Raw genomic sequence first — 26,156 nt, 5'->3', positions numbered from 1 at the left:
GAGACTTGGCTTGGGTTCAGGTGATTCAGTACTTTGACTTGTACTTTGATGACTTGAAAAGGTTTCTAAAGTCTTGACAAAATATCTTCTGTATGTGTGAATGACTTGGATTAAAAGTGATGAGATTTCTTCCACCAGACAGCTGAATTTAAATTCTGTTTTCTGAATATGTATGGAATTATTTAATTTGTTGAAGTTGAAACTGATTATAGAAATCAAATTCATGATGAACTTACTACTTATTAGTACTAAAGTTATTAGTACTAAAAGGATATTGCATTGAAAAGTCCTAGATATTTTGTTTTCTTTCAGATATTAAATTGATACTGTACTCTTGATTTATTCTGACTTGACTGGGTGTTCAACATTAGACTTGAGACTTGACATTAATGATGGACTTGACCAGGCACGTGCACATACAGGAGCCAGCCGGTGCCCGGGCACCTGCCCAATTGCCCTGGAGGAGAAAGTTCCATTTAAACCTGCAATAAGCGATCGATGAAGCGAGGGAGTAAAGTTAGTAAACTAGTAAACTTGCTATCTACCTCTTCACTTGTCATTGTTTGTGGGACACAACCTTCAGCAGGAGAAAGGCCTGCAAAGCGAAACCAGTAACCAGCAATAATTCTCCGTAGGTACGGCTTAGCTATTAGCCTTACGCATGGTGCTTTGCAACATTTGTCCTTGGTAGGCTTCCATGTGCAGTGGCTTTGCTGTGCTTAGTTACAAAGGTGTTGCAGTTTCTGTCACCCTGTAGTGGTAAGAAAATGTCGCTTATTGCAGCTTTAAAAGATAAGGCCGGTGTTTTTTCAACAAATCCTATGAAAATAACAAAATCAGCAATGATTTGTTTTGCCAGCAAATCTTGTCCATGTAGCCGGTGCCCAATGAAGCCATGTCCCAGCAGCCATAGAACTCCATTGTATTAAAAAAACTATTAAAAACACGTCAAAGAGCCATGCTGTTGCTCTGGGCAGCATATTTCATCATCACGATGTACCGGGCCAGCCAACTTTTTCCTCAAACAACTTAATAAGCCGGCTGTAAACACGTTTGTGATCTCAGGAAAGTAGTTCCGTAGCACCGAAAATAGTCCCTGGCGTAATGAAGAATTTGTTCCCATTTTAATTTGATTTGGTAATAACTACAACAGTCTGACTTTTCGTGGTAACAGTTAGTGATTTTTAAAATTGAAACTATGTCTTTGTGAGCTGTATTTCAAGGTTTTTATCTTACAATTGGAGCCAATTACTTCCGGGTTGACGGCTAAAAACGGTACGTGGGAAGTCAGAAAGTAACGGGAGTAGAGCAAACGCATTGTTGATTTTGTCATTTTCATAGGATTTGTTGACAGTAAGCAATGCATTAAAAAACACCGGCCTTATCCTTTAAGCCTACATAACCAACTTATGCCTGCATCTGGGTCTTGTCATTTCTCATGTGGCACCACAGCCGCTCTGCACTGCTCTCACTGAACACAGACAGAAGCCTGTGGGAGAGAACGTTAGTTTTGTTACCATAACTCCAGATTCTATGAGTATAGGCTTCGCCCTCTAAGAGCTGTCGCTATTGGGTTTATCCCTCTCACGCATGCGCAGTCTGAAGATTTTCTTTCCCGCCACTTACGCTACAGTGGCTACACTCAGGTCCTCAATCATAGAATATACAGTGTCGGGACCTGAGCTCTGCTCCCAAAAGCCAGTAATTTCTTCGGCCGATGAAAGAAAATCTTCAGACTGCACATGCGCGAGAGGGATAAACCCAATAGCGACGGCTCTTAGAGGGCGAAGCCTATACGAAATAGAACAGCGTGCTCTCTGCTGTTTTCACCATGACCGGCATAATGACTTTTTATTTATTTATTATATATTCATACCACATAACAATGTCATAGGAACACAAAATTCTGGTTTACAGAAATTAAAGTCCTGCTCATGCAGTATCTCAGCTTCTTGTTTTTTTTTTGTTTTTTTTTATGCCTCCGCGCCAGTGATAGCCGTGGCCGGAGGCATTATGTTTTCGGGTTGTCCGTACGTACGTCCATCCGTACCATTCTCGTGAACGCGATATCTCAGGAACGCCTTGAGGGAATTTCTTCAAATTTGGCACAAACGTCCACTTGGACTCAAGGATGAACTAATTAGAATTTGGTGGTCAAAGGTCAAAGGTCAAGGTCACTGTGACCTCACAAATGACGTTTTTGGCCATGACTCAAGAATTCATATGGTAATTATGACAAAATTTCACACAAATGTCTAATAGGATAAAATGATGAAGTGATGACATTTTATATCCAAAAGTTCAAAGGTCAACTTCACTGTGGCATCATAATGTTTTGCTTACCACTGTAGCTGAGAAAACAATCTTGGGTCATTCTACAAAAACGGTGGAAGTGCTGTCACTTACTTTTGCAGACACCAAAATGCTTTAAGTTGACCTAATCATAACATTAATTATATATGTTCAATACATTTGACTGGACAACTATTTATACTGTAGCCTAATTGTTTAGAAAAAGAGAGTTGTGTTGGGATTACTGTGTTGACAGCTTTTATTTCGTTTCTTTGGAAAAATTAGACATGATTTTTAAAAATATATCCTATATTGTTAGAAAAAATTGTGACATATTTATTGAGCACAAACAGTCTGTCTTTCTATAGTTCAACCCTCCATCCATTTTTTGTTATTTTTTGCATGGTTCTCAGCTGCTTGATCTCAACTTGTACATATGTCTCAGTGATCAGCGGCCAAATTGAACACACATGTATGTCTTTTAACATGTTCAGGTACATGACTGTACAGTTTTCTAATTTAATTTGCAAATAAAAAAATGACAAAACTGTATTGGCTGGCTAATTAGCTTTGCCAAGATGGCAAGATCCAGGCAGACAAACAAACCATGTGGCTTTAGCAGCGCAATCTAGATAACAACAACTAACAGCAACTAACATGATACATCTTACATAGTCTACACGTATTAACATAGTATTTTGCACAAACACCCATTAAGAATGACCATTAGATCCTTAATAAAAAATATTATTTAAGGGGAAGGCGCATTAACCCTTTGCTTGGATGTCCCTAACCAAATAGACTACAGCCTAACCTACACATAATTATTTATTTTATGGCAAGCACAGCTTGTATTGTAAGATGTTTGGACATTGTCGGGCTTTTAGAAAAAAAAACCTGTTGAAAAGACTGATTCATAGACTAACAGCTTGTTGAGACTGCTGACCTCCAAGTCTTGATGCCACCTCCCCAGCACACCACCATGAAGAACAGAGCACTGGCGACTACAGACTGATAGGAGGTCTGTAGGAGCCTGTTGCACACACTGAAGGATCTGAGTCTCCTCAGGAAGAACAGTCTGCTCTGTCCCTTCCTGAAGAGGGCTTCAGTGTTGTGAGTCCAGTCCAGTTTTTTATTGATCCAAGATTTGGACCCCGAGATACTTGTATGAGTCCACCCTCTTCACTTCCTCTCCTTGGATGACAACCAGGACAGGGGGCCTCCTGTTCCTCTGGTAGTCCACCACAAGCTCATTGGTTTTGCTGATATTGAGCTTCATTTGATTGTTGTTGCACCATGTGACAAAGCTCTCTATCAGTCCTCTGTACTCCTCTGTAAAAATAGTCTCTAAGCATGTTTCTCACTGGAAATGGCGGAGGCATACAACCACGAGGCGGTTATTTCTAGTTCATAGGTTAATTATACACTCGTATAGCCTAGTAGGCCTACACTTCATTATACACATACCCTCACAAAACGTATGTATTTGTCTCTTAAAAATATCTATTAAAATTATTCCAGCAAAACATAATAAGTCTTTGATTAGAATATTTCATAAGATAATACTTAACATTTTCTTGATTGGTGCTTCTCTTGTTTAAATCTGGCATCCCCTGTCCATACTTTTAAGTGAAATCACATACCTTACAGTGCTGTGAGAAAATATTTTCTACAGTTTTGTACATTTTCATATTTAATTTGATCAGATATTAAGACAGATAATCACACAAGGTCATTAGCCTACTTTTCATGGTGCTTTTGTCTGTGACATTGGATAGGCCATATAGTGTACTGTTTTCACATCATGCCTTAATTAAGTGCATAACCTAGATATTACCATTATCGATCAATCAATCAATCAATCAATCAATTTAAGTGCAGAATCACCATGAAGCATGGTTCCAATACACTTTACAATTAAAAGAATACATAGGACAAAACATACAGCAAGCAAATAAAATAGTTAAAATAAAACAACCACATTGAAAACATCAATGTTAAAAGGATGTTGGCAAAAGTACAGTTTCATAAATTGGGATCCATTCATAATTAACAAACAAGCGGCATTTATTAAGCTTTGGCAGCAGTAAAAACTAGTGCTGGAAAGCAAGGTGGTCACAGTACAGTTGTGTGTTGGTGTAGTTGGTGCAGGAGCGGGGGTCCGGAATCAAAACGAACCAAAAATCATGGGTTGCCAGGTTGGGTAACCAAAATTCCTTGATTAAAAAGCGGCGTAATATATCATCATTTCACAAGAAAATTAGAGAAAGAAAGGAGGCAGTAGGCCAACATGCCACTAAATGATGAACGTGAAACAAAAGTAAATCTTACTTACTCGATTTGCCATCCACTCGAGGGGGATTGCTAATGCAGAACTTGGCAACCCAACACAGACCACCACTATAAACAAGCGGAGCACCTCCGGTTAGCTAACATTACGCTAACTATTTCTCCCTTTTAAGTATGTGTCAACATTTCTCTTATCTGGGGCTGTTTTATGCACTACAGCATATCCCCAGTTAATATCAACAAATTATGCAATTCCGTTCGTTATAGCTATTTGTGGTTTGATTTTAGCTTGACAGTAAGGTAGCTAGCTCACGTTAGCTAGCCAGTCAGTGTGACAGCCAGTTATTAATAGCTGTCAGGGAAATGCCAACGATGCAAAGTCATGCTTGTGTTTTGGAAAATATAAAATAATGAAAACAAATGTGGTCACCACTGCACAACTGTATACCATGTTTCTATACATAAAAATGAGCGCTCTCCAGTGCTTGTGCACTAACAGTTAGCTACGTTAGCTAACGTAACTACCTTTTCATTTGATTAGTTAGTCGTGACGTGACCGTGACAGCTGAGCTGGTTAGTGAGGTAGCCTACAGCAGCAGTAATATAAGTCTCTTCTCACAGGCTACTTACACAGACTGTGAATGTGTATCTTTAGCAACACCAACTTTCACAACTAGATTTTATATTCAACATCAACAAGCCTGAACCCTACAGTATTTCTCCCTTTTTTCATTTCAGGTCACTCCTGGCCAACGGGTCCATTTAACTTGCTCCCCCATAACCAGAATAGTCACAATGACCTGACCAATGGACCACCGCAGTCTGTCAGTGGGTCACTTCTGAGGTAGATCATGAATGACAAACTAGTCTTCCTGGGCCTGCTGTACTTTGTCCAGGGCATCCCCTACGGTCTCCAGTCCTCCCTGCTCCCTGTCTACCTGCGCGGAGCTGGCCACTCTCTCACCCGCATCGGCTTCACCAAGATCCTCTACTTCCCCTGGGTCCTCAAGGTGCTCTGGGCGCCTTTGGTGGACCGGATCGGCACGAAGCGTCGCTGGCTGGTGGGGACCGTGTCTGGGCTGGCGCTGACATGCCTCTCCAGTGCTGCCCTGGCCCCAGAGGCTCATATCTGGGGAGTAGGAGGGACCCTGTTGGCCATGAACACCCTGGCCTCAGTCCAGGATATTGCTGTAGATGGGGCAGCGGTTGCGTTGCTGAAGGGTCGTGGGGAGCTGGGCCTGGGGAACACAGCTCAGGTAGTGGGGTATAAAGCTGGGTCAGTGTTCGCCGGAGGCGGGCTACTGGCTGTGATTGACGTGGCCGGATGGAGCTGGATGTTTATGCTGCTGACGTTTGTGTATGCAGGCGTGGCTCTGTTTGTATGGGGGGCCCCTGTGCTGGATGATGAGCATGTGAGGGGCCAGCAGGCAGATGGCAGCAGGAGGGGAGGGCAGGGAGCAGAAGTTATGAGGCCATGGAGGGTGTGGAGGAAACTGCTGGCAGTGCCCGGCACCCCTTGGACTGTCCTGTATGTGCTCACATACAAACTGGGTGAGTCTGACTAATGGGCAAACACATTCTTATATCAGGGTTGCCACGGGCCTTGAAAATACTTGAATGTTTGTGGATTTGAGAAAAATAAAGTAAAGCTTAAAAGCTTTTGAAAATGATTGGATGACCTTAAAAGTACTTGATTTTTTTATGAAAATATAGCACCAAATGTATCAGTATGTCTCGGCTCCTCTTTCCATCCTACGATCAGTACTTTGCACAAAAAACCAGTGATGCCTAATTAGTTTTAAAAAGATGGATTTCACCAGAATTTCTTGACAAGATCAGGAGAAAAGCTGAGGCCAAAACATGCCAATTTTGAGTACTTGAAAAAGACACTGAAAGTCATTGAAAAGTCCTTTAATTTGATGTCCAAGTGTGGGAACCCTATTATACAGAATGGATTACCCTCATTGACATAAATACTCAAATACTGGAGACTGTCATCTATTAAATGTTTACCTTTACATTTTTACTACCTAGGCCTAAAATTAACAATACTGTAATCATCTATGTGAACTTTTCCTGATGAGTGTGTGAACAATGTGTGCACAGGCTGAGTTCAAATTACTCTTTTGGACTAGTGAGTATATGTTTATGGACTAGACAAAAAAAACAAAAAACCTTGAAGCTAGGGACAGCCAAATAGCATTTGTATTATCTCAACACAACGCTCCTGCAGTAGCTGTCCTGAAATGGTCTCTTTTGTCCCATTGTAAACTTTTCTCTAGTTTGTGTGTAGTCTGTCTGGAACACAACCTTAGTTCTTAGTTCTTGCCTGTTTGGGCAGACGTTGGGCCCATATTTCACCACTAGATGTCTCTGTTGGCGTGTCCATGACGGCTGTGGTGAAGCCTGAGTCTGCTGAAGGAGTGAGGGAGGTAATCATTGGTAGGCATTTATTAGACGGAGAGTCTGTAACTCACCGAAGGTTCCCTATGTAGGAGGAAAAGTTCAGTTAACGCAATTGTTTTAGTGTCACGAATATCTGCTTATAAGCCTCGTGAACTTGAAGCAGAATACACTGTTATTTTGAACATAAATGAAGTTAATTTAGAAAGTTTGTATTTGAATGAGATACTGCCTTTTAGTAACTATAATTCTGAAGTAGTTTTGGAACAGTGGAGCATCTGTGTGGGAGAGAGAGAGTTGATATGGCCAGAGTTTGGTGTTTGGTAGCAGAAGGGGATTATGTAAGGATTAGAGTGTCTTTGTGTCTATGGCGTTTGGAAACTGAAATGGAAGACGCCGCATCATGCTGGTGTGTGTCTGTGTGTATGTAAGTGGGTGGGTGGTTGGTGGGAATGTATTTTGTCCCTTTACATTTGCATAGTCCCTGTATGTATATGAATGTATATGCCTTTGTTTTTACTTGGTGTGTGTGTGTGTGTGTGTGTGCGCTTGTATGTGTGTTACTGAGAGAGAGTTAAGGGTGGCTTAGTAATCGGATGAGCCCCAGCAGACGACACTGCTAGACGAAACATCAAGACTGGCTGGACCCCCTAATCTGTCTAGGGAGCTCCCCCCTTACACTATCTCTCTCACCCACACACACACACACACACACAAAGGATCGACATCAGCTGAGGGTCATGATTACAGCCATAATGACTCTTCATGTTTTCATTGTTATGATTTAGCTGTAGATTCATCAACGGCACTATCATTTGTTAGTATTTCCTGGTGTAATAGGCAGAATATTTGCCACCTTTGGCAGAAAAAAGATTGTGCAATATTTTAGATTAGGCCTAGATGTGCCAGCATAATTGCGTATGTGAGACAGTATTGTTTTTGTTCAAGGGGTGTGTGAGTATGTTTGTGTGAGACTGGTGATCTGCCTGTCTGAACCCCCCTTACACACACACACACACACACAAGCACAGACCCCTCTCTTGCGTTCATTCCTAATGAACTCTTTGAGTTTGCGCTGTGTCCAACCCAGTGGCCAATCAGAGTGAGCCTTGTGTCTGAACTGTGACCTCTGTGCCATCTGAGGCCACAGGCATGATGGGAGAACTGTCTGGGTAGACTCCCAGGGACGGATAGACGGAGGGAGGGAAGCAGGCACTAGTGAGGGAAAATGCGAGGGAGAGATGGAGTCAGAGGGAAGCCAGAAGAGAGAAGCAAAGAATGGAAGTTCAGGGTTGCAAACAAGACAGGATATGGGATACAAACAAACTAATATCATGTTAGCCTAGTGGTGTCATACAGAGGGTAATATAGTAGCCCTATTTAGTTCTGCAAATGTGACGGCTTTCCCATTACAATTTCACAAGCTCTCTATCCAAATTATATTATTTGCACTTTGTAAGGACATTTTTAAATTACAAAAGAAAGAAAAATACAACATTCTGCAGTCATACTTTGTTGTCATTGAACTTTTATTTATTACATCGTATCATGGCTGTATTGAATCGTGAACCCCATATTGTGTATTAAATCGTATCGTGAGGTAAGCGTATTGTCCCACCCTTATTAATCACCATTATGTTACAATTTAAAGAAAAAAATAATGTTACTGCACCTTTGTCATCTTTATCAACATTGTGACTATTTTCAACTACAGGGGACATTCTAATGGAAATGAAATGTATTGCTGATACTCCAATATTCTCTGATTATTAATTTTGGAAATTAAAATGGTGACACATGATTTTACACAATTAACTGAGCAGCCCTAGGCTAAGTGCTGCTGCCGAGTGATGGGGACGTTGGGGCTGGGGCTTTCGAGAGGTAGGGGGCCAGTAGCCCTGTATGACCGACATGAGAAGTGAATGACGGTGAGGGATGGGAGGGCCCGTGGAGGAGGGGGACCCTGATGATGGCTTCCTCTGGGAAGTGACCAGGTGGACGGAGAGATGGTCGGATGGATAGAGAGAGAAGGACGGACCGTTTGTAGGGCTGTAAGAACACATTATAATGTGTCTTTTTTGTGTTGCCCTGTCCTGTCCCAATGATGACATGAAAGCCGTAGTCTAGTCAGCGGAATTGTTTTAGAGATATGGGCGGATGGTGGGGGAGAGATTAAGGGAGGTGGAAGAGGGCGAATGAGAGAAAACGGAAACTTGCGGGGGTGGGGGGGGTATTTTCCAGGGGGAATGAGGAGGACTGCAGGGAGGGAGGCTGAAGGGGGGATGAATTAATGAACAACCACCACATGGTGCCCTGAGAGAGAGAGAGAGAGAGAGAGAGAGAGGGAGAGGGAGAGCTGGCATTAGAAAAAAACATCTATCCATGCAGAGACCTTGGGACATATAGGCATAAGAAATAGAAAAAAAAATGTATGTGCTCATTCATGGAGTCTCATTTATTCTAGATGTTTAACTTGTCAGAATAGAAGCCTGATCTCAGCAAATTCAACACCACAGTCTTGCATGGCCATCACTTGGTTTGTCCACTAACCAACGATAATGTGTAGCCCAATATATGTACATTGGCTTCTGTAGCCCAGATTGCCTTTTTAAAAGGTGGATTACCATTTTGTTCTGATGTAACACAACCAAGCCCCTGCACAATGTGACTTTTTATTGTTGTATAACATCTTTCAAGAGTATTTGGTCACACAGTGCTATTAGTTGACACTTTCTGTTGATGAGAACAATGTATCAGCTCTGACTAGCCTTTCTTCTCAATGGCTATTGATTTTATATTATCTGTGAGAAGACAAACACAAACAACAAACAAAACCAACCTAGTAACCTACCAGGGTTGGGTGGAGTTGAACAGATAGTTGTCTTGTTTCTGCCTAGTTATAGAGAGTATTTTCCCATGGTCTTTGGCCCCGAGGGCCACAGAGAACTCCTTGACATCTGTGTGGTCCTTCAGGGACTCGTAGTGTGTGTGTGTGTCAATAGGCAAATATGCATAGGGTATTATGAATGTGCATTGAAGGTGTGTGTGGTCATGGCTCTGTTTACTGTTGTGTCCTCAGGGAGTGTGAAGAGTTGAAAGGTGTGCGTGCGCGTGTGTGTATGCATGTATGCATGTGCGTGGTTATATGTGTGTGCGCACATGCACACTCAAGCATGTGCTGTGTGTGAAGCTGTCTTTGTCCACCATGCCCTTGGCAGGGAATGATATTGCTGTTGTGCTTTCCAGAGTGACTCGGTGTCCTCAGTGATCTCCCCCGATTCGCCAGCCCTTTTGTCTGAGCTGCAGCATGGACATCGGGATGTGACCCCACTGTCCTCATCGACCTCTCGCCCTCATCCTGCCCTGATCCCTCTCTGCACTACCCAGGCCCCCCCCATACACACACACACACACACACACACACACACACACACACACCCATATACACACACACATAGAGAGACTCCCCCTCTTTCTCTGTCTTGTCATAGGAGTTTGTCCTTAGTCTGCTGGGCTAAAGGTTTTATGTGTAACATTTTAAAAAAGTACAATATGTTTTGAACAGTATATCTTTTTGTCAAATGGCATATTAAATGGTATAACCTTGGTAGATATACCGTTTTTGTCTTTTATCAAGTAAAAAGGATGCTGACATTTAGCACCTTTTAATAAAAAGGTTACATAAAAACAATTAACTCCCCTTTATCTTTCTGTCTCTTTCCTTTTTAATATTAAATTGTCCATCTTCTATTCTATCTTTCGCTCTCTCTCTCTCTGTCTCCCTTGCTCTCTCTCATATAAACATAAACACCTAATTCTCTTTGAGCCTGCCAGCCCTCCTCTGTTTCCTCTTCACTAACTTCCTAACAATGTCTCTGTTCATCTGCCCCCCTCCTCTCCCTCTGTCTTTAGCTGTCTTTATCCCTGGCTGCTCCTCTTTCTCTCCAATCATGTCTAACTCGTTCGTTCTGTGCATTACATCTCTAATTTCCCGCTCTTTATCTCCTTTTTTGTAATTGCCCACCCTTGTCCCTTTTTTCACTTACTGTCTCATCTCTCTCTCTTCGTCTTTCTTCTCTCCATCTCTGACTTTCTCTTGGTCCCCCCCCCCCTTCTCTCTTGTTTCACCCTTTCTCCTTCCCCTCCACTCTGCTTGTTTAATCTTTGTGGATGTCTAATGAAATCCCTGCTGAAATGGACAATTGTTGCTTTGAGAATATTTATAGAAAGGCATAATCAGCCTTGTTGTGTTTGTCTGTACGCCCCCCAACCCCCCACCCCAACCCCCCTCTTAAGGAAATAATTAGTTGAAGGCAGGACTGTGAAAGCTCTGAGCTTTGAGCAGAACAACAGGCAGGCAGAGGCACAGGAGCACAGAACCATGGGTAAACAACCCAGGCATCATGGGTACTGCTGCTGCCAATGTTTACTTTATTATGACTAGTATAGTTACAGCGCTGTCAGTGCAACTCAAAACAGCTTGGCATTGAGGGTGATGGAGATTAAAATGTGAATACTGAACGGTGGGTCTAAGTGTATCAGTGTGGCTCCCAGTGGGTGTGTAGAGTGATGGTAATGTAATGCGATACAGTACAAAAACCAGCTTGTAGGCCTGTTAAGTCAGGGCTAACCAACATGATTTTCAAATCCAATTAGTGAGGAAAATGTACATATATTGCCTTTATGTTATTCTATAGTAAAATTAGCACCGTAGCCTGTTGTATACACCAGTAGAATTAGGTTTTATTGTTTGCTCATGTAACCTTTAACTTGGTAGAACAAAGTGCTGAAGATCAATACAAACATCTTCATATTTACAATTATGGTTTGATTTCGAGGACCCACTACCACAGGATCTGCGCATACAATTATTCTTTTTCTCAAAGGTGAAGTAAGGCTGAACATTGCAGAGGATATGTAAATGCCAAAATCTCATTTATTTGCATTATCAGTATGTCATCAGTAGGGTCTATTAAAGATAGTATATATGTGAAAGACTGACAGTATTGTGGTGTTAATATCAGGGATTAATATCAGGGGAGCATGGCATAGCAACAGACACATCAGTAGTCCAGACAGGCAGGTCTACAGTTTGGAAAAGTCACTACAGGCACTTCTGATTGGCTACCACTGAGGCTAAATGAACCTTTAAGGCCAAACTGAATTTAACCATTGCTGGCTGTGTTTCCCATGTTTTATTCTGCCGACAGTGAAGAATGAGTGACAGAGTGAAGTGAGAGAGAGGTGGTTCCTACACAGAGAATCAACATTTCCTACCACACGTGTGGCTGGGTTGTCACGCCACCGTCAGAGCAGTGACACCCGCGTTCTGCTGCTGCACTCCCCATCACTGGGAGCTTCGCAGCGTCCTCTGTGTTTTTTTTGTTTTTTTTTTCATTTCAATCTCTGTTTCATCTATGTCTTTTTTTTTTCCTTCCTCTTTCTCTATTTTTGTTTGTCTCCTGGCTGAGTGAGTGAGTGAGTAGTTGGTTGTGTTGCGTCGTCTTTGACAGCAGTCTGGGAGCCGAGCTGTCACTCACACAGCTCCTTGGTCCCGCTGTCTTTCTGAAGTCAGTCTCCATTAATATAATAATGGCGTATAGTCGGCGCCACTGAATATTTTACTGTAACGTTCGGCAGAACATTACCCCCACGCTCAACGCCACACAGAGAAAGTCTTACTGTCTGACAGAAACTTTTTATTTTGACTGAGAGGTCTTTGTGAGGCCCGTTTCATCTGCCGAAGTTTTCGCGTTTTTGTTGTGTTTTCCTTTTCGTGCTTTAGGAAAAGTGCTAGGCCCCCGTTTGATAAAGTGACTGAGGGTATTCTTTTTCTTGTCAGGCATCTATTATTGACACTTTCCAGGAATAGGCCTAGGTGTGCTGTATTTGATTCTGCAGTCGTCATCTCAGGAAAACCATGTTGTCTAGTCTTGCAGGCTAAACAGTTTGATACAACACAATCATCGCAGTTGACAGTGATTGGAATTGGCCTGTGTATTCGGGAGGTCTCTGTCATCTTCCTGTGAAAAATAGTAATGCTTAGTCAGAGACATACACCTTGTTAAATCTTTGGTCTATCTTGAATGTTGGTATATTTTTCTCCACAGTGACTGATACTGCCTTAAGCATTTTCCCAACATGGAAATATCTAACAGGGCAATTCTTTCCCTCTTCTCTCCTCCTCTTTCTATCTCTCATTGTCCTTTTTCTCCTGCTCCTCCTCCTTTATCCACCTCCCTCTCCTCTCGCTGTGTATGTAGGTGAGCAGGGGGCGGTGACCATGTTTCCCCTCTTCCTGTTGGACCACCACATGACCGCCAGGGAGCTTGGCTTCTGGAACGGTGTTATCGCCATGGGATTCTCCATCTGTGGCTCCTCCCTGGGAGGCCTGCTGCTTGCTCAGTTCAGGTAACCTTCATCCTCATCATTATCGTCATCACCATCATCATCGTTTGTCAGCAGTAGTTTGTGACTGTTTGAATGTTTGTGAGACACCTGTGAAGGCTTTTCAGTGGAAGCATGCAGCAGGGTCAGAAACAAATGGGAGCTCAGGGCAAAAATGCCCTTGAAAGTTCAGAAAATGCACGTGAAAATAAAAATGGGGGGGTGAAAAACGCCCCTGATAATTAGGAGTACCCTTTTTTGCATTTTACTCCATTCACATTTTTACATTGAGTTGTCAAATATTCATGCATGAATGCGCCTACTGTCCCCCGTGGGCCACCGTAAGTCATTCATGGGAGCCTTTGACCGCGTGATTCTTACCTCCTACTTTTCATCAGTTTTCTTTTCTTCCTCCTCTTCTTTTACTTTTTCTTTACTCTTTGCCTCCTCTTCCTCTTTCTATTTTTTTCTTATCCTGTAGAGGGGTCTTCTCTGTGTGTGTGTGTTTGTGTGTGTGTATGTGTGTGTCTGTGTGACAGTGTGTGTGTATGTGTGTGAGAGATGGGGTTGCTGCTCCTGCTGCTCTCACACCACATACCTCACACAGGGGGTCCCTGGGCTCTCAAACAAGGCTATGTTTACTTCAATTACTGTACACACAAACACACACACACACACATACACACACACACACACACACACACACACACACCCCTCAGGGTTTGATCGCAGAGACTGGCCTCAGCAGTTGGATTTCATTTCTCAAATTTAGAGACAGATACGTGTGTAAGATGTTAGATTTGCTCATCAATATATCAGTATGGAATTAAATGTGATGACCTTATTCTTATTTTGGCAAAAAATGTGACAGTCAATGTGAACTGAACCCACAATTTCCACCAGATAATAGCCACCAGATGACCATCCATATTGGTCCTGAGAATGTTAGGAATATATTTGAGTGAATGGAAGATGCTGGACAAGCTGAGTTACAGCAGCAAGATGTGCTGTTTCTTTCTGCTTGAGAAAAGAGAAGAACTCTACAATCACTTCATGGTATATACATCCAATATCATCATCCAATATTGAAAGTATAACTCTTTTCATACTCTTGCTCAACAAGGATATTTTCCACACTGCTGTTAAATAAGTTGTGATAACAGTCTACAGCTTAACCTGCTTGTACCTGTCACTCTCACAAACAGCAGCCCCAGTGATCTGCTTCGTCTTTCCCTTTAATCTGAGATCTTTGCACATCTGAGCAGATACTTCTGATTCTGAACTGTAACTCTGATGATGATGCATTTAGAGAAATTTCTATACAGCTTAAACTTTATTTTTACATTTAATCTTTACATGTTTACCCCTTTAGCGTTTTGGCATAATGTCGTTTGTGCCTAACCGTTGTTGCATAAGGCTTTACATCTGTCTATATTAGTATCACGTTATAGCATGCGCTCTGCCTATGGCCAATGTGATGTAATGGGAACTATAAATAACAACAATGCTTTTATGGAGGAGAGTGTGTTGGTTCCCACACCATGTATTAGCCCACAGTTGACAAAACATCCATCCATCATTCTTCCATTACTGCTACCTCATATATGGTGGGTTTGTCGGAAATGTCCCAGGGTGAAAAAAATGCCACAAGATTTTGTCAAAATGTAGCACCAGTGTAACCGCCCCGCACAGAGTTAGAGGGCTGGAGGTAAAATGTTGCAGGACACATTTTTTTTAAATAAATAAACTAAGACATTTTTCTTTAGGTTGGCATTGGCAACTTTGTGCTCAGTTACTTCAGTGGATCAGCATGCAGTGTTGTCAATATGAGTCTTAGATGTGTCAGTCATGATGAAGAGTTGAAATGTGTATGTTTGTGTGTTTTTGCTGATGTGTAGGCACTGTATGTGTTTGTGTGTGTGTGTGTGTGTGTTTGCATGCCCATTTGTTCACATGTATCAGTTGCTGTGTGTTCTGTCATGTGTCAGTCACTTTGTCCTTACGTTGTGTTTTGAGCTGGCTCCCAGGTTTTTTTTTCTCTCTGTTGTAAAGTGACACTAGCAAGCACAATGCAAGCCTCCAAAGGCAAAACTTTTTGTTTGGGGGAAAGCTATTTCAAAAGCGCTGTCATATTTTCGCTTTTTATCTGTCACTCTTTCTTCTCATCTCGCTTGTAAAGGACTCAGGCAGTAACATGTTCGCACACTGAAAAAGAGAGAGAAAGAAAGACAGCTATGTTCATCTGACACTGAAGTGCGATGTCTAAATGTTTTTTTCTGGTGGAGACAGAGAGAGAGAGAGATATTCAGTGGGAATCACAGATTGCTCTTTAAGAAATGTCCACCTTAACAAGCCATTCAGTCTTAAATTCTTGTTTTCCCTAAAACAAGTGAAAACAAGTCAACAGTAAACATGTCATCCCATCCAAATGATGCAGCCCCCCTCTGGGCCAGACAGTAATAAATATGTCACCTTGTTTTGACCTGTAATTGAAGCGCCCCCCCTGGGCCAGTGAGTGTAATTGTGTAAATGATGGAAGGCAATACGGTGAAATGCATAATTTCCCCAAGATTTGTTTAAATCCGATCTGTGGTGTCTGAGATATCATGTGTGACAGCTGGAGGATGGGGACCGATCCATAGCAAATGGAAACAAATTGATTTGTTTTGGAAACAAGTGCAATTATCTCACCCTGTTGGCAGATTTTTTTCACTTGTTTTAAGAAAAATAAGATTTTAAGAGTCAATAATAGATAGATGGATATTTTTGGTAGTGTTTATGCTTCAGTGTCAGATGAACACCTCTCTCTCCTTACCTCTCCCTCTCTTTCACACACACACACACACACACACACACAAACATACACACACACACACACACACACACACACACACACACACAAAAGGCCTGTCCAGTAGGCTGTGGTCCCACCTCTAAAAGCTCATTTGGAAGGTTTATCCTCTCCCCCATCAGAAACGGCTGAGTGGTCAGTGAGTGACCCCCTTTACAACCGCCATCGGCAACCCGAGAACATGGCTATTCTTATCTGGGCCTGGCCCGTGTGAGGTGGCAGCCAGGCAGGTTCTCTTTCTCACACACACACACACTCACGCACACTCACTCACACACACACACTCACGCACACACAGGCACGCAATCACGCACACCTCAGCATCTCCTGAGAGAGCGTGATATGAAAGGCTGTCATTGAGAAGGGAGGTAAAGGAGCAGGAGAGAGAAGAACGTCTTTAGCATGTGAATGTTGCAGGATTGGCTTTCTGGTGGAAAGGTAAAGAAAGGCTGGGCGGAGAGGGGAGAGGTGGTGAGGGGAGAAGACAGAGAGAGAGAATAAAGAGAAAGGGACAAGAAAGAGTTTTGATGTTGGTACAGAAATAGGAAAAAAATGAATGTGACAGAAATAGAATTAAATTAACTTAATGTCGGTGTTATGTGATATTTGTAGACTGTACACAGCATCTTTTGTCATATCAGAATTACTTATGAATGGTGCAAAAGAAAGTATATTCTTTGCACGACTCCCACACATGATGCTCTTTTCCTGTTTTCCTTTGAAAATGCCTCTCTGTAAATCTACAGTGACTCTTACACACACACAGCGATGTGTTGACTAGTTTGTTTGAAAGGGGCAGTGCACATTAATACACATTTCTGTAAATGTGCTACAGTTAGCCAAAAAGGCTGTTTTTCATCTGTAGTCCCTGGGCAGACACCATTAATGGCTACCAAGAATTAAAAGCAAATAATTAAAAATAGTATATTTAGTAGTATATAAGAGTATTCGTGACAGCACAACACTTGAGCAAATAACACATAAGGATATATTGTGGGTATGCTCACAGGGAGCAAGTACATATACCATGATGCACATTATAATGAAAAGCCACAGGACAACATTTACTAAGCACACAGACCTTGATTAGAAGGATACAAACAGTAAATAGTTAGCAAAGACATGGACAGACAAGTTAAAGACAGAATGTTAAAATGACAAGTGAATCACAAGGTGAGTAGGGTCAACCAGGGTTGATTGGTGGATTAGGTTTGATTATGTTAACACACAGTCAGTGGCTAGACAAAGCCAGGGTGTTGATCAATGTTTGACCAAATACTGATCTGGCTTTAATCGCTTCCTAAGACCCCCTTTACACATAAACAGTTACATGCAGAAATAAAATGCAAACTAATATTCACATACACACAAACACACACACTCCTGTGATTGGCAGGCATCCTCTGGAGAGTGATTGGCATTGTTAATCCCTGATGTCACACAAGCGTGTGTGTGTGTGTGTGTGTGTGTGTGTGTGTGTGTTTTAACAGTGATTAATTATCTTCCTCATGCTGGGGATCTCCTTAGGTTATTGATTACGTCATGAGCCAAGCCCACAGGGGGATGATTTTCTTACACTAACAGCGAATCAATTAGTGTCTGGGGACTTGTTTACTTACTGCGTGCACTGTGTGTGTGTCTCTGTGTGTGTGTGTGTGTGTGTGTGGGCATTCATCCGTGCATCCGCTTATGTGTGTGAGTAATTGTGTCTGACAAAGAAGACATCACTTGTCTCTAAGTTTAATGATGTTAGCCTGAGAACACTGTCATAAGATATCACCCTGCTCATCCATACACTCATACCTGAAAGTTGGTGAGCATCTGTCTAATAACTGGCTTGTTTTCTTGTCTCTCCCCAGCATTGGGTCTCTGATGCGACGTGTTTTTGTAATGCGAACCATCAGCATGGTCTTCCAGAGCTCCCTCCTCACCGTGCTGGAACCATCACCACTCATGAAAGGTGAGAGACGGACAGACAGAAACACAGCCACAGGGTGGCAGACAGGCAGAGGCTTCAGAGAGACTTTTGGGTAGCACACCGACCTTAACAGACAAACACACACACACACACACACACACACACACACACACACACACACACACACACTCATGTTCCATTTAAGGTGCTATGTGTAGCATTTATAAACATCAATGCATCATTGTCAAAGTAATTGTGGTACCTTGGTATAATTACCGTGAACAAATGAGATCATGGTCAAGATGATTGGTAGCCTCTGTCTCACACCACTGGTATTGTTAGTGTGCTAGTGTTCCCAAAAACCCCTTTGCTTCCTGTTGCAAAAAGGGTGTTGCTACATTGGTAAAAAGTTTTCTCTTTCACTTTACTGAAGAAGAGAAACATGTTGGAAGTGATTTTTCTATCAGCTTTTCACCATCTACCATTGCAAGAAGCTGTGACATCTTTAGCCCAATTTGCGCTGGAACAACAGCCTCTTCCTGTTTTGTGCTATAAAGCAATCCAGGAGATTTCCGGCCAACTCTGACCCGATGGCACACAATGTAAAATGCGTAGAGGCTGCCAATCTTCTCAGCGATGGTATTGTTTGTGTATGGCAATTATACTAATGTCACAAAGGTTATGTGTAATAATTTATTGATGCTACTTGTAGCACCTGTAATTGATTTGGCCAGTGTTAATCCCTGGACAGACAGAAAGGGTCGGACGCTAGCGTCAACAAACACACCTATTGTTCTGAATGGCTGTAAGGCAAACTAGAGGCGTTAAGTGGCATGTCAAAACAGTTTGACACAGCTTCAGCTCAGAACTCAATTCAATTTCGGAACGTTGACGCGAGAAACGGAACACCAAAATACAGTGTTTTTGGCATCCATGAACTGCAGGAGTGACCAGCTGATCTTCTATTTGTCCTCCTGTGTTGACGCTTTAAATCTCCTGCATGCAGTGTGCACTAGTGGTGTCATATGCTGCGCATCAAGAGAAGCACATCCACTGACGTTTCCTATCCATCCAGGGCTTTAGAGTAAAACAAGGAATGAAATGACAAGCAGGAGTAAAACCTCTGTAAGAGTGTTACATGACACTCTTCAGTCACTCATCAAAGAAGTTACAGTCTCACCAAGTGACCCTGTTTGTCTTTGATTCTTTCCAATGAATAGTGTATTAATGCACCACATGCCGTTCACTGAACGCTGTACATTTACATATTAAAACTATGTTATGTTAAAGCCTTTCCATGATGCCCAAGTACTACATATACATGTGGCCCCTGTTTGACCTTCTGGTTCATTGAATAAACACACAAAAACACACAAGCATTAACACAAGTCCGTACACACATACACTACTTGAAGTCATGGATGTACAATGTGTGTGTTTGTGTATAATCAAATTTCTTGGATAAACACAGACACACATTTACTTGAAAACATACATGAGGAGTGTATATTTGTGACATAACGTGTGTGTTGTCCACTGTTTTTAATGGAAATGGAGAAGCCTACATATTCATCTCATGATGTCAGCAAGGCTAGCAGGTGTGTAATGCATTGGAGTTGTATAATACCAGTACAGTAAGATTTTACCATAGACTTTTAATAAGTAAGTTTTTAATTTTAATTTTAATTTTTTTTTTATTTTTTAATAAGTAAGTAATTTGCTTAGTGCTCTGCCTGTTGAATTGTGGGATTGTGAGGAATTGAATCCTTCCGTAGAATTACTGACCCCTTTCCCTATCTGACTGTTGGTTGGGGGACCTGGAGCCTGTCAGCCTGCAAGCAGTTCGCCTAAAACTAGTCGGACACCCATCGATCGGGCTCTCGCACAAGTATTTGAGCCAAATGAACGTTAGTATTACAGTAGGAGACTGGGTGACAGTGAGGACATTGACAGACAGGGATGTAACATCAGTCACCCTCTCCGGTGCGCTTCTCCAGAGAGCCATTCAGTTGTTAACGTCTGAATGACACATCTGATTCTGTTGCACAGCCAGTCGCAAAGCATTTGGGATTCAGATCCGAGCCATTCATCTCCGCCAGAGTCGTCTCTTCCATTATCAAACCTCTCAGTCTGAAAGTTGAGCCCTCGCCCCCCTCCGTTTTAAACCCAGAACAAAGATTTCAGGAAAACGGAACCAAAAAAAAAAAAAAACATTCACAGTTTCGAATTTTTCAATATTACATGATAACCCTCCGCTTCCCACTCCCCCAGTCTGATCAGTCGCTGTATCTGTGTGACTCCCACAGTCTTGTGTCGCTGACAGAAGAGTCTTATTCGGCAAAAACTCCGGCGGCTCGAGTGAATAATTCAGTGTTAGCGGGAGCAGAGACAGATAGGCTCTGTGGTTCCTCTGTGTTCCCCACTAACACCGTGCTGCCGCTCCCCCTCAGAGGATACACTACATGTGTTTTGGGAGGGGGGGGGCGCGCGGCGGGGGGGGTTAGGAGAGGAGACACTTCAGCACCGTTTCCCCCTGCTTTGTCTCCCTGCTTTGACTCCCAGATAGAATAGGATACAGTGAGCGGTGTAGCATAGCGCAGAACAGCGTAAAATCGATAGTTTTCAGACTATTTCAGAAAAATTTATTTTTCTCTGCGTCTCACTGTAGTCACACTCAGACACGCACTGAAGAGCATGATGTTTTCATTCATCCTCCCTGGGCATGTATGTACTGAGTATTTGTCTCTATGTGTGTGTGTCTGCGTGTGCTTGGTTTTGCACGTGTGTGTTCCCTCTCTCAGGTATGGCTGTCCTCAGTATGAGTGTTCAACACTTCCTGGGCGGTCTCATCACCACACTCACCTTCACTACCATGATGCATTGCACTCAGAGGGCCGAGGAGAGCATTCAGGTAAAACCGACTGTACATACACCTGCCAACAACCTCATTCTGGAGACCTAGGTTAAAATGTAATGTCTGTATTTTTTGTGCTATGCTTATATAAGAAAAAGAAAAGAAATCTAACCCTTTTGGCTTGGTTGTTGTTATGTAATTGTATTGTAGCCTATGGAAAAACAACCAACAGTTTTACCTGTCTGTCCTTTTCACTCTCTCATTATTCCTTCTCTCTTTTGCTCTCTCTCTTTCTCTGTCTTCAAAATTTTGTTCTCTAATCATCTCATTCTTCAACCATTAGGTCATCTCCTGTGGTTGAAGAAACAGATAACACACAATCTATCTTTGCCGTCCCACTCTCTTTTCTCCTCTCTCTCTCCTTCCTTCATTTCTCTCTCTCCTCCCTCTTGCCTCTCCTCTCCTGTCTTGCTGTAATTGTCCTATTTTGTAGCGTTAGATCATTTCCTTCGGTCGTCAATGGGGCCGGAGAGGGAGATCCTTGACATGCAACACCACACCTATCATCACCTATTCCCCTGTCATCTACTCTACCTGTCAGTTCTCATCAGCTGTTTCTACCTGGAAAGTCTCACTGGTCTTAGTAGCAGACCCACTTTCTATTCATTGGCCCTTTTTCTTTTTGTCCCCCCTTTCTGTTTTTTTTTTTTTTTTTTTTTTCTCACTGGCTTTGTCCCTCCTACCACCTCACTCCATTTCTTTGTCTTTCTGTAGTCCTCTAAATACTCTCTTTCCACTGTGTCTTTCTTTCTCCTCTCTCTCTCTCTCTCTCTCTCTCTCTCTCTGTCGCCCCCCCCCCCCCCCCCCTTTGACATAACTCCTTTTGTCCCTGTCGTAACTGGGCCATGGTTGCCTGGAGGTGATCATTGTTCACACAGCCTCTCAGACGTCACTCAATCAATCTCTGAAGGTGACAAATTATCATTTAAATTGCTGTCGGTCTTAAAGTGGAGAAGAAAGGGGAAAAAAAAGAGAGTATCCGTTCCAGTTACTAATAAAATAAATACCATAATGAAAAAAAAAAAAATCACAACCTCTGATGATGAAAACCGCGATAACCCTGGGGTTAATTTGAGAGGTTCTCATGACACATATAGTATAGCTTTTTAGCGTGTGTGTCAGTGTGTGCGTGCAGGCGCACCACGGCACACACACAGGAGGGAGCATTAGCTTGCGTGAGTGTGTGTGTGTGTGTGTGTTATTGAAGGTAGCGCTATCCAGTGACAGTAAGCCGATAGTGTGAGTGCTTGTTAAGGATCCCCAGGAGAAAGAAACAGAATCTGTTAAACAAGTTGCTCAGAATAAAGGCACTCCACTTAGCTGTGGTCACACAGGCTCTCAGTGCTCTACCCTCGCCTGGCCTGGGACCGGCCTTGCAGCTCAAATACTACAAACTCTACTCCTTTCCTCCACATTCTTCTCAAATTCAAATCATTTCTTTCTTTTTTTTCCCCCTCCCCCATCGAGGAACTTCCTGTACAGAAAAATATGATGACGGGTTGTCATCCAAAATGGGTGGGGGATTTGTTTCTGGTGGGTCCTTAAATGACAAGAGAAATCCTGGTTCCTGGGGTAAAAGTCTGTGGGTTCATTTATGGATGAAAAAGTTTCGGAATCAGAATAACTTCACTTGCCAAGTACATACATTCATTTTTCTTGGTGACATTAGTGCGGAATTGTCTTGATGACATTTGAGATCTACAAACAAATAACTGCAATTTGATCCATAGTACGTACGAGGGAAGGATTAAAGGCATTCGCTGTAATGGAGAAAAGAATCGGCCTTATGGATCAGTGTAGTTAGTGATTAGTCCATCTTATTAGTCTCATCTTATTAGATTAGTCCATCGTTAGGAACTAGCATAGGTGTCAGTAGAGTCCTTCTGTTTTGTTGGAGTGAGCTACCGAACGCTGTTGTGCTGTGGGGCAGAGGGAGGAGGCTGGGAGGTTAGGTAATCTCTCCCTCTCTCTCTCTCTCTCTCACACTCTCTTTCTGTCTCTCTCTCCGTCTCGAGAGCCTTAAGGCTGGGATCAGATACTCTTCTCCGGCTGGCCTCCATCCATCGTCTCAGACCACGATCTCACGCTTTCTTTCTCTTCACAGCTCCGTCTTTTATTCTTTCCTTCTATCATTTCCTTTTCCACTTGCAGTCTTGCTCCCTACCTTTTCAAATCACACCTTTTTCCCTTCCTTCTTCACTTTGTATTTACCTTGGCCAATTGTTCTTCAGTATTAGTTTAAAGGACAAATCTACAGTATGGGATTTTGAAGTGTCACAAGTTTAACCATTGTGTTCTACCCTTTCCCTTCCCTTTTCCATCCTCTGTTTTCTCATCCTCAACCCCTCATTTGGCAATACCACTCTGCTTTACTACTCTCCCCTACAATGCCTTCCTTTCTTTCCTCAAACCCTCTACTTCCCCCTTGTCCTTTTTCTCCTCTCCTCTCACTTTTCTCCACCCCCCCCCACCCCACACCCCCCCGCCCCTCTCTCCATCTCATCATTCCCACCTCTCTCCTCCCTTCGTCCTTCCCTTCCACTCCCTTTCTCCCTCTAGGCGACCCACTACAGTTTCCTAGCGACTCTGGAGGTGCTGGGGAAGCTGACGTTCAGCGCCCTGGCCGGAGGCGTGGTGGATTGGTTCGGTTTCCAAGTTGCCTTCCTCCTCTTCCTGACCCTCTCCGCCGGGACGGCCCTGCATGTGTGGACAGCCACCCTCACCGGAGCACTCAGGGAACACCAGATCAAAGAGCAGCCCCAGTGAGATCGAGATCAGGGTGTCTGCAGGTGTCTTGAAATATCTCTAGTCCGAAAACCTGTATTCAAACGCCTCAAAAGTCCTTGAATACTTTTAAATACAACCTTTAAGTCTTCATTTCAGTTTTAGAGGTCTTCAATATTTTCCTTTTTTGTGGCGCTTTTTTTGTAGTGAGAAATCAGCCTAGTCTTGCAGTCCTGTATGCTGAAATGACAAAAGTTTATTTGTTTGTTTGTTTTTTCAATTTTCACATTCATTTCACTGGCACAAATTGGCCTTATATTTAATTTTATCTTGCATTCAGAAGGTCTGGAAAAGTCTTAGATTTACCTTGATGAAACTTGCAGACACCCTGTTGATAGGGATGTTTTGGGCTTTGGTGCACTGGGTTTTCTGGATGGCTGGGATTGGTGAATTTGGTTGGTGTGTTGAATTGTCAGGGCTTAGTTTTAGGGTTTAATGGGTTGAACATGGAGAGTTAGGTGCAGTACAGTCGTCCTGCACACACTGCATTGGGTTGTGAGAAGTAAAATATGTGGGAAAAATATAAAAGCTGTTGTGTGGGCTGTCTTAACAGATGATCATCTGAGCCATTTTAGTGTGATATAATAAGCCAGCAATAAGACTTGTAGCCAAAAGCAATATTGCTACCTTGTGATGGTTGTTCTATCATATTGTACTGTATGTCAATAGGTTTGTCATTCTCCAAAGTTGTATGGTTTACCGTTACAAATTAATGAATCTCTACTACCTCGTATCAGCACTGTATAGTACGATACGGAGAGGAGGATATGGCTGCAGCAAGTAGAGTATACACTCATTCACAGTAAATGCTTGATTAGATTAGATAGCTAGCAATAGCAACACATACAGTATGTTACATAATCCATAACAGCTAGCCAAAGTAGGTTTGTAATTATCGGGGTTGAGGAGCAATCTGTTTCAATTTAGAAAGGGAGTAAAAATGCAGCTCAGCTGTTGAATGATCAGCATCTATTCAGTAGAGTATTATGCATTATAATGCCTTGCTGTTTTTCAAAGTAGAATGAAAATCCCTTGCCTCAATTGGAATTGAACAGAGCTCAACCCTGCTAGTTAGCTAGTTATTTGCTGTAGTAGCCCTTAGCCTTACACTGCATGGTGCCATCTTGTCATGGTTTTTGAATCGAAGAATCAGATTCATCCCATGATTTGAGTTAACCAACTCTGAAGTTCGAAAGACCAGTGCCATTGGCGAAGTGCAGTATCTGCTGACATTGTTTGACTTTATGTCCTTTATGTAAAAAAAATATCAAATGCACAAGAATAATATGTACCGGTACTATAAAATGTAATAATTCTCCACAGTACTGTATACTGTATGAAATACATTTTCCTGGACTTGAAGTGTTAATGAAATAGCAGCGGAGAATGTTTTGTATTTCACTGGGTGCTGTAAGAACAAGATATTCTGAGGAATGTCTCCATGTAGGTGAATGTATTAACAGAAATGCAGTTGTACAATTGATAATCGATTGTGTAGACGTGAGACAATTAAAGGCACATAAGATGAGGGGAGTTGAGTGGCGGACAAAAAAGTATTCTCCTTGAATTTGGCAAAATCAACTGAATTCTGTTTTAATGGCACTAGACACCAGTGCAAATATATATACTAAAGTAAAAAAAAAAAAAAATACCGGTCTCCTGATTTTATCCCCATAATAAACATGACAGCTAGAAATAAAGGCATAGCCATATTAGGAGATTCCATACTATATCATTACTGGGTCATGGTGAGCCATTTAGCCAAGCCCACTGTCATGTACTGAACAGTAGAGCACTTGTTGCAAACCACATCACTGTCTCTCAGTTCTGTTGATTTGAGATTTGCACAAAAAAAATAAAGCTGCTGAGTGAATTACAAAGCCTCAGGTGTTTGTGTTTCTAACTATAGGTGATCCGATATTTAAATACCATTAGGTTTCCCGTTTTCTTGTCAAACTGGAGCAGACATCACCAGGTTTCACCTAATCTTCCCCCCGGGGAGAAAGGGTCCTGTGTGGTCCCTGAAGACGGTCCCACCTCTCAGAATCCACCGTGGCTCACAGCTACTGCTCCCTCTGCAGTATGGTGGCTGAAGGCTATAGGAGTGAATAGTGTCACAGGATCCACGACCCATACAGCTCTAATAACACAACAAACGCTGTGAAGGGGGGATTAGGCCAGCTTACACAGCCTCTCAATAGACCTCCACTTTACTCTTTCTCACCCTGCCTCATTATGTAGGCCTGCTGTTTGTATAGCAGGAGAGGCGATGCATGGATAGAGGGAGAGATGAGGAGGGAGGCTTACGTTTTATCCAC

General features: G+C 42.5%; 1 protein-coding gene across 2 annotated transcripts; it reads left to right on the top strand.

Annotated features, from left to right (window-relative positions):
• Positions 1-4,675: 4,675 nt before the first annotated feature.
• On the top strand, positions 4,676-25,701 carry mfsd3 (major facilitator superfamily domain containing 3). 2 transcript variants are annotated; one of them, XM_071531409.1, is made up of 6 exons: positions 4,676-4,753; positions 5,320-6,132; positions 13,248-13,395; positions 18,082-18,182; positions 20,942-21,051; positions 23,614-25,701. In XM_071531409.1, the coding sequence occupies exons 2-6, from the start codon at positions 5,433-5,435 to the stop codon at positions 23,818-23,820; spliced, it is 1,266 nt and encodes a 421-aa protein (XP_071387510.1). In that variant the 5' UTR covers positions 4,676-4,753; positions 5,320-5,432; the 3' UTR covers positions 23,821-25,701. The 2 variants fall into 2 exon arrangements, with proteins under 2 accessions (XP_071387510.1, XP_071387511.1); XM_071531410.1 differs by lacking the exon at positions 23,614-25,701 and adding an exon at positions 21,338-21,393.
• The last annotated feature ends 455 nt before the right edge of the window (positions 25,702-26,156 follow it).

Source organism: Centroberyx affinis, unplaced genomic scaffold (assembly GCF_046629955.1).
Source record: "Centroberyx affinis isolate AG114_WGS23_722 - 3 ecotype Tasmania unplaced genomic scaffold, CSIRO-AGI_Caff_v1 ptg002074l_1, whole genome shotgun sequence".
Classification (NCBI taxonomy): domain Eukaryota; kingdom Metazoa; phylum Chordata; class Actinopteri; order Beryciformes; family Berycidae; genus Centroberyx; species Centroberyx affinis.
The sequence above is the reverse complement of the archived record's forward strand: the minus strand, read 5'-3'. Positions and strand labels throughout refer to the sequence as shown.

Bases quoted from the DNA above. Each gene is read 5' to 3' on its own strand.
- mfsd3 (XM_071531409.1), top strand. From the start codon at position 5,433: ATGAATGACAAACTAGTCTTCCTGGGCCTGCTGTACTTTGTCCAGGGC. The intron at 18,183-20,941 runs GTGAGAGACGGA...TCCCTCTCTCAG, and splicing joins ACCATCACCACTCATGAAAG to GTATGGCTGTCCTCAGTATG. The intron at 21,052-23,613 runs GTAAAACCGACT...TTCTCCCTCTAG, and splicing joins GGGCCGAGGAGAGCATTCAG to GCGACCCACTACAGTTTCCT.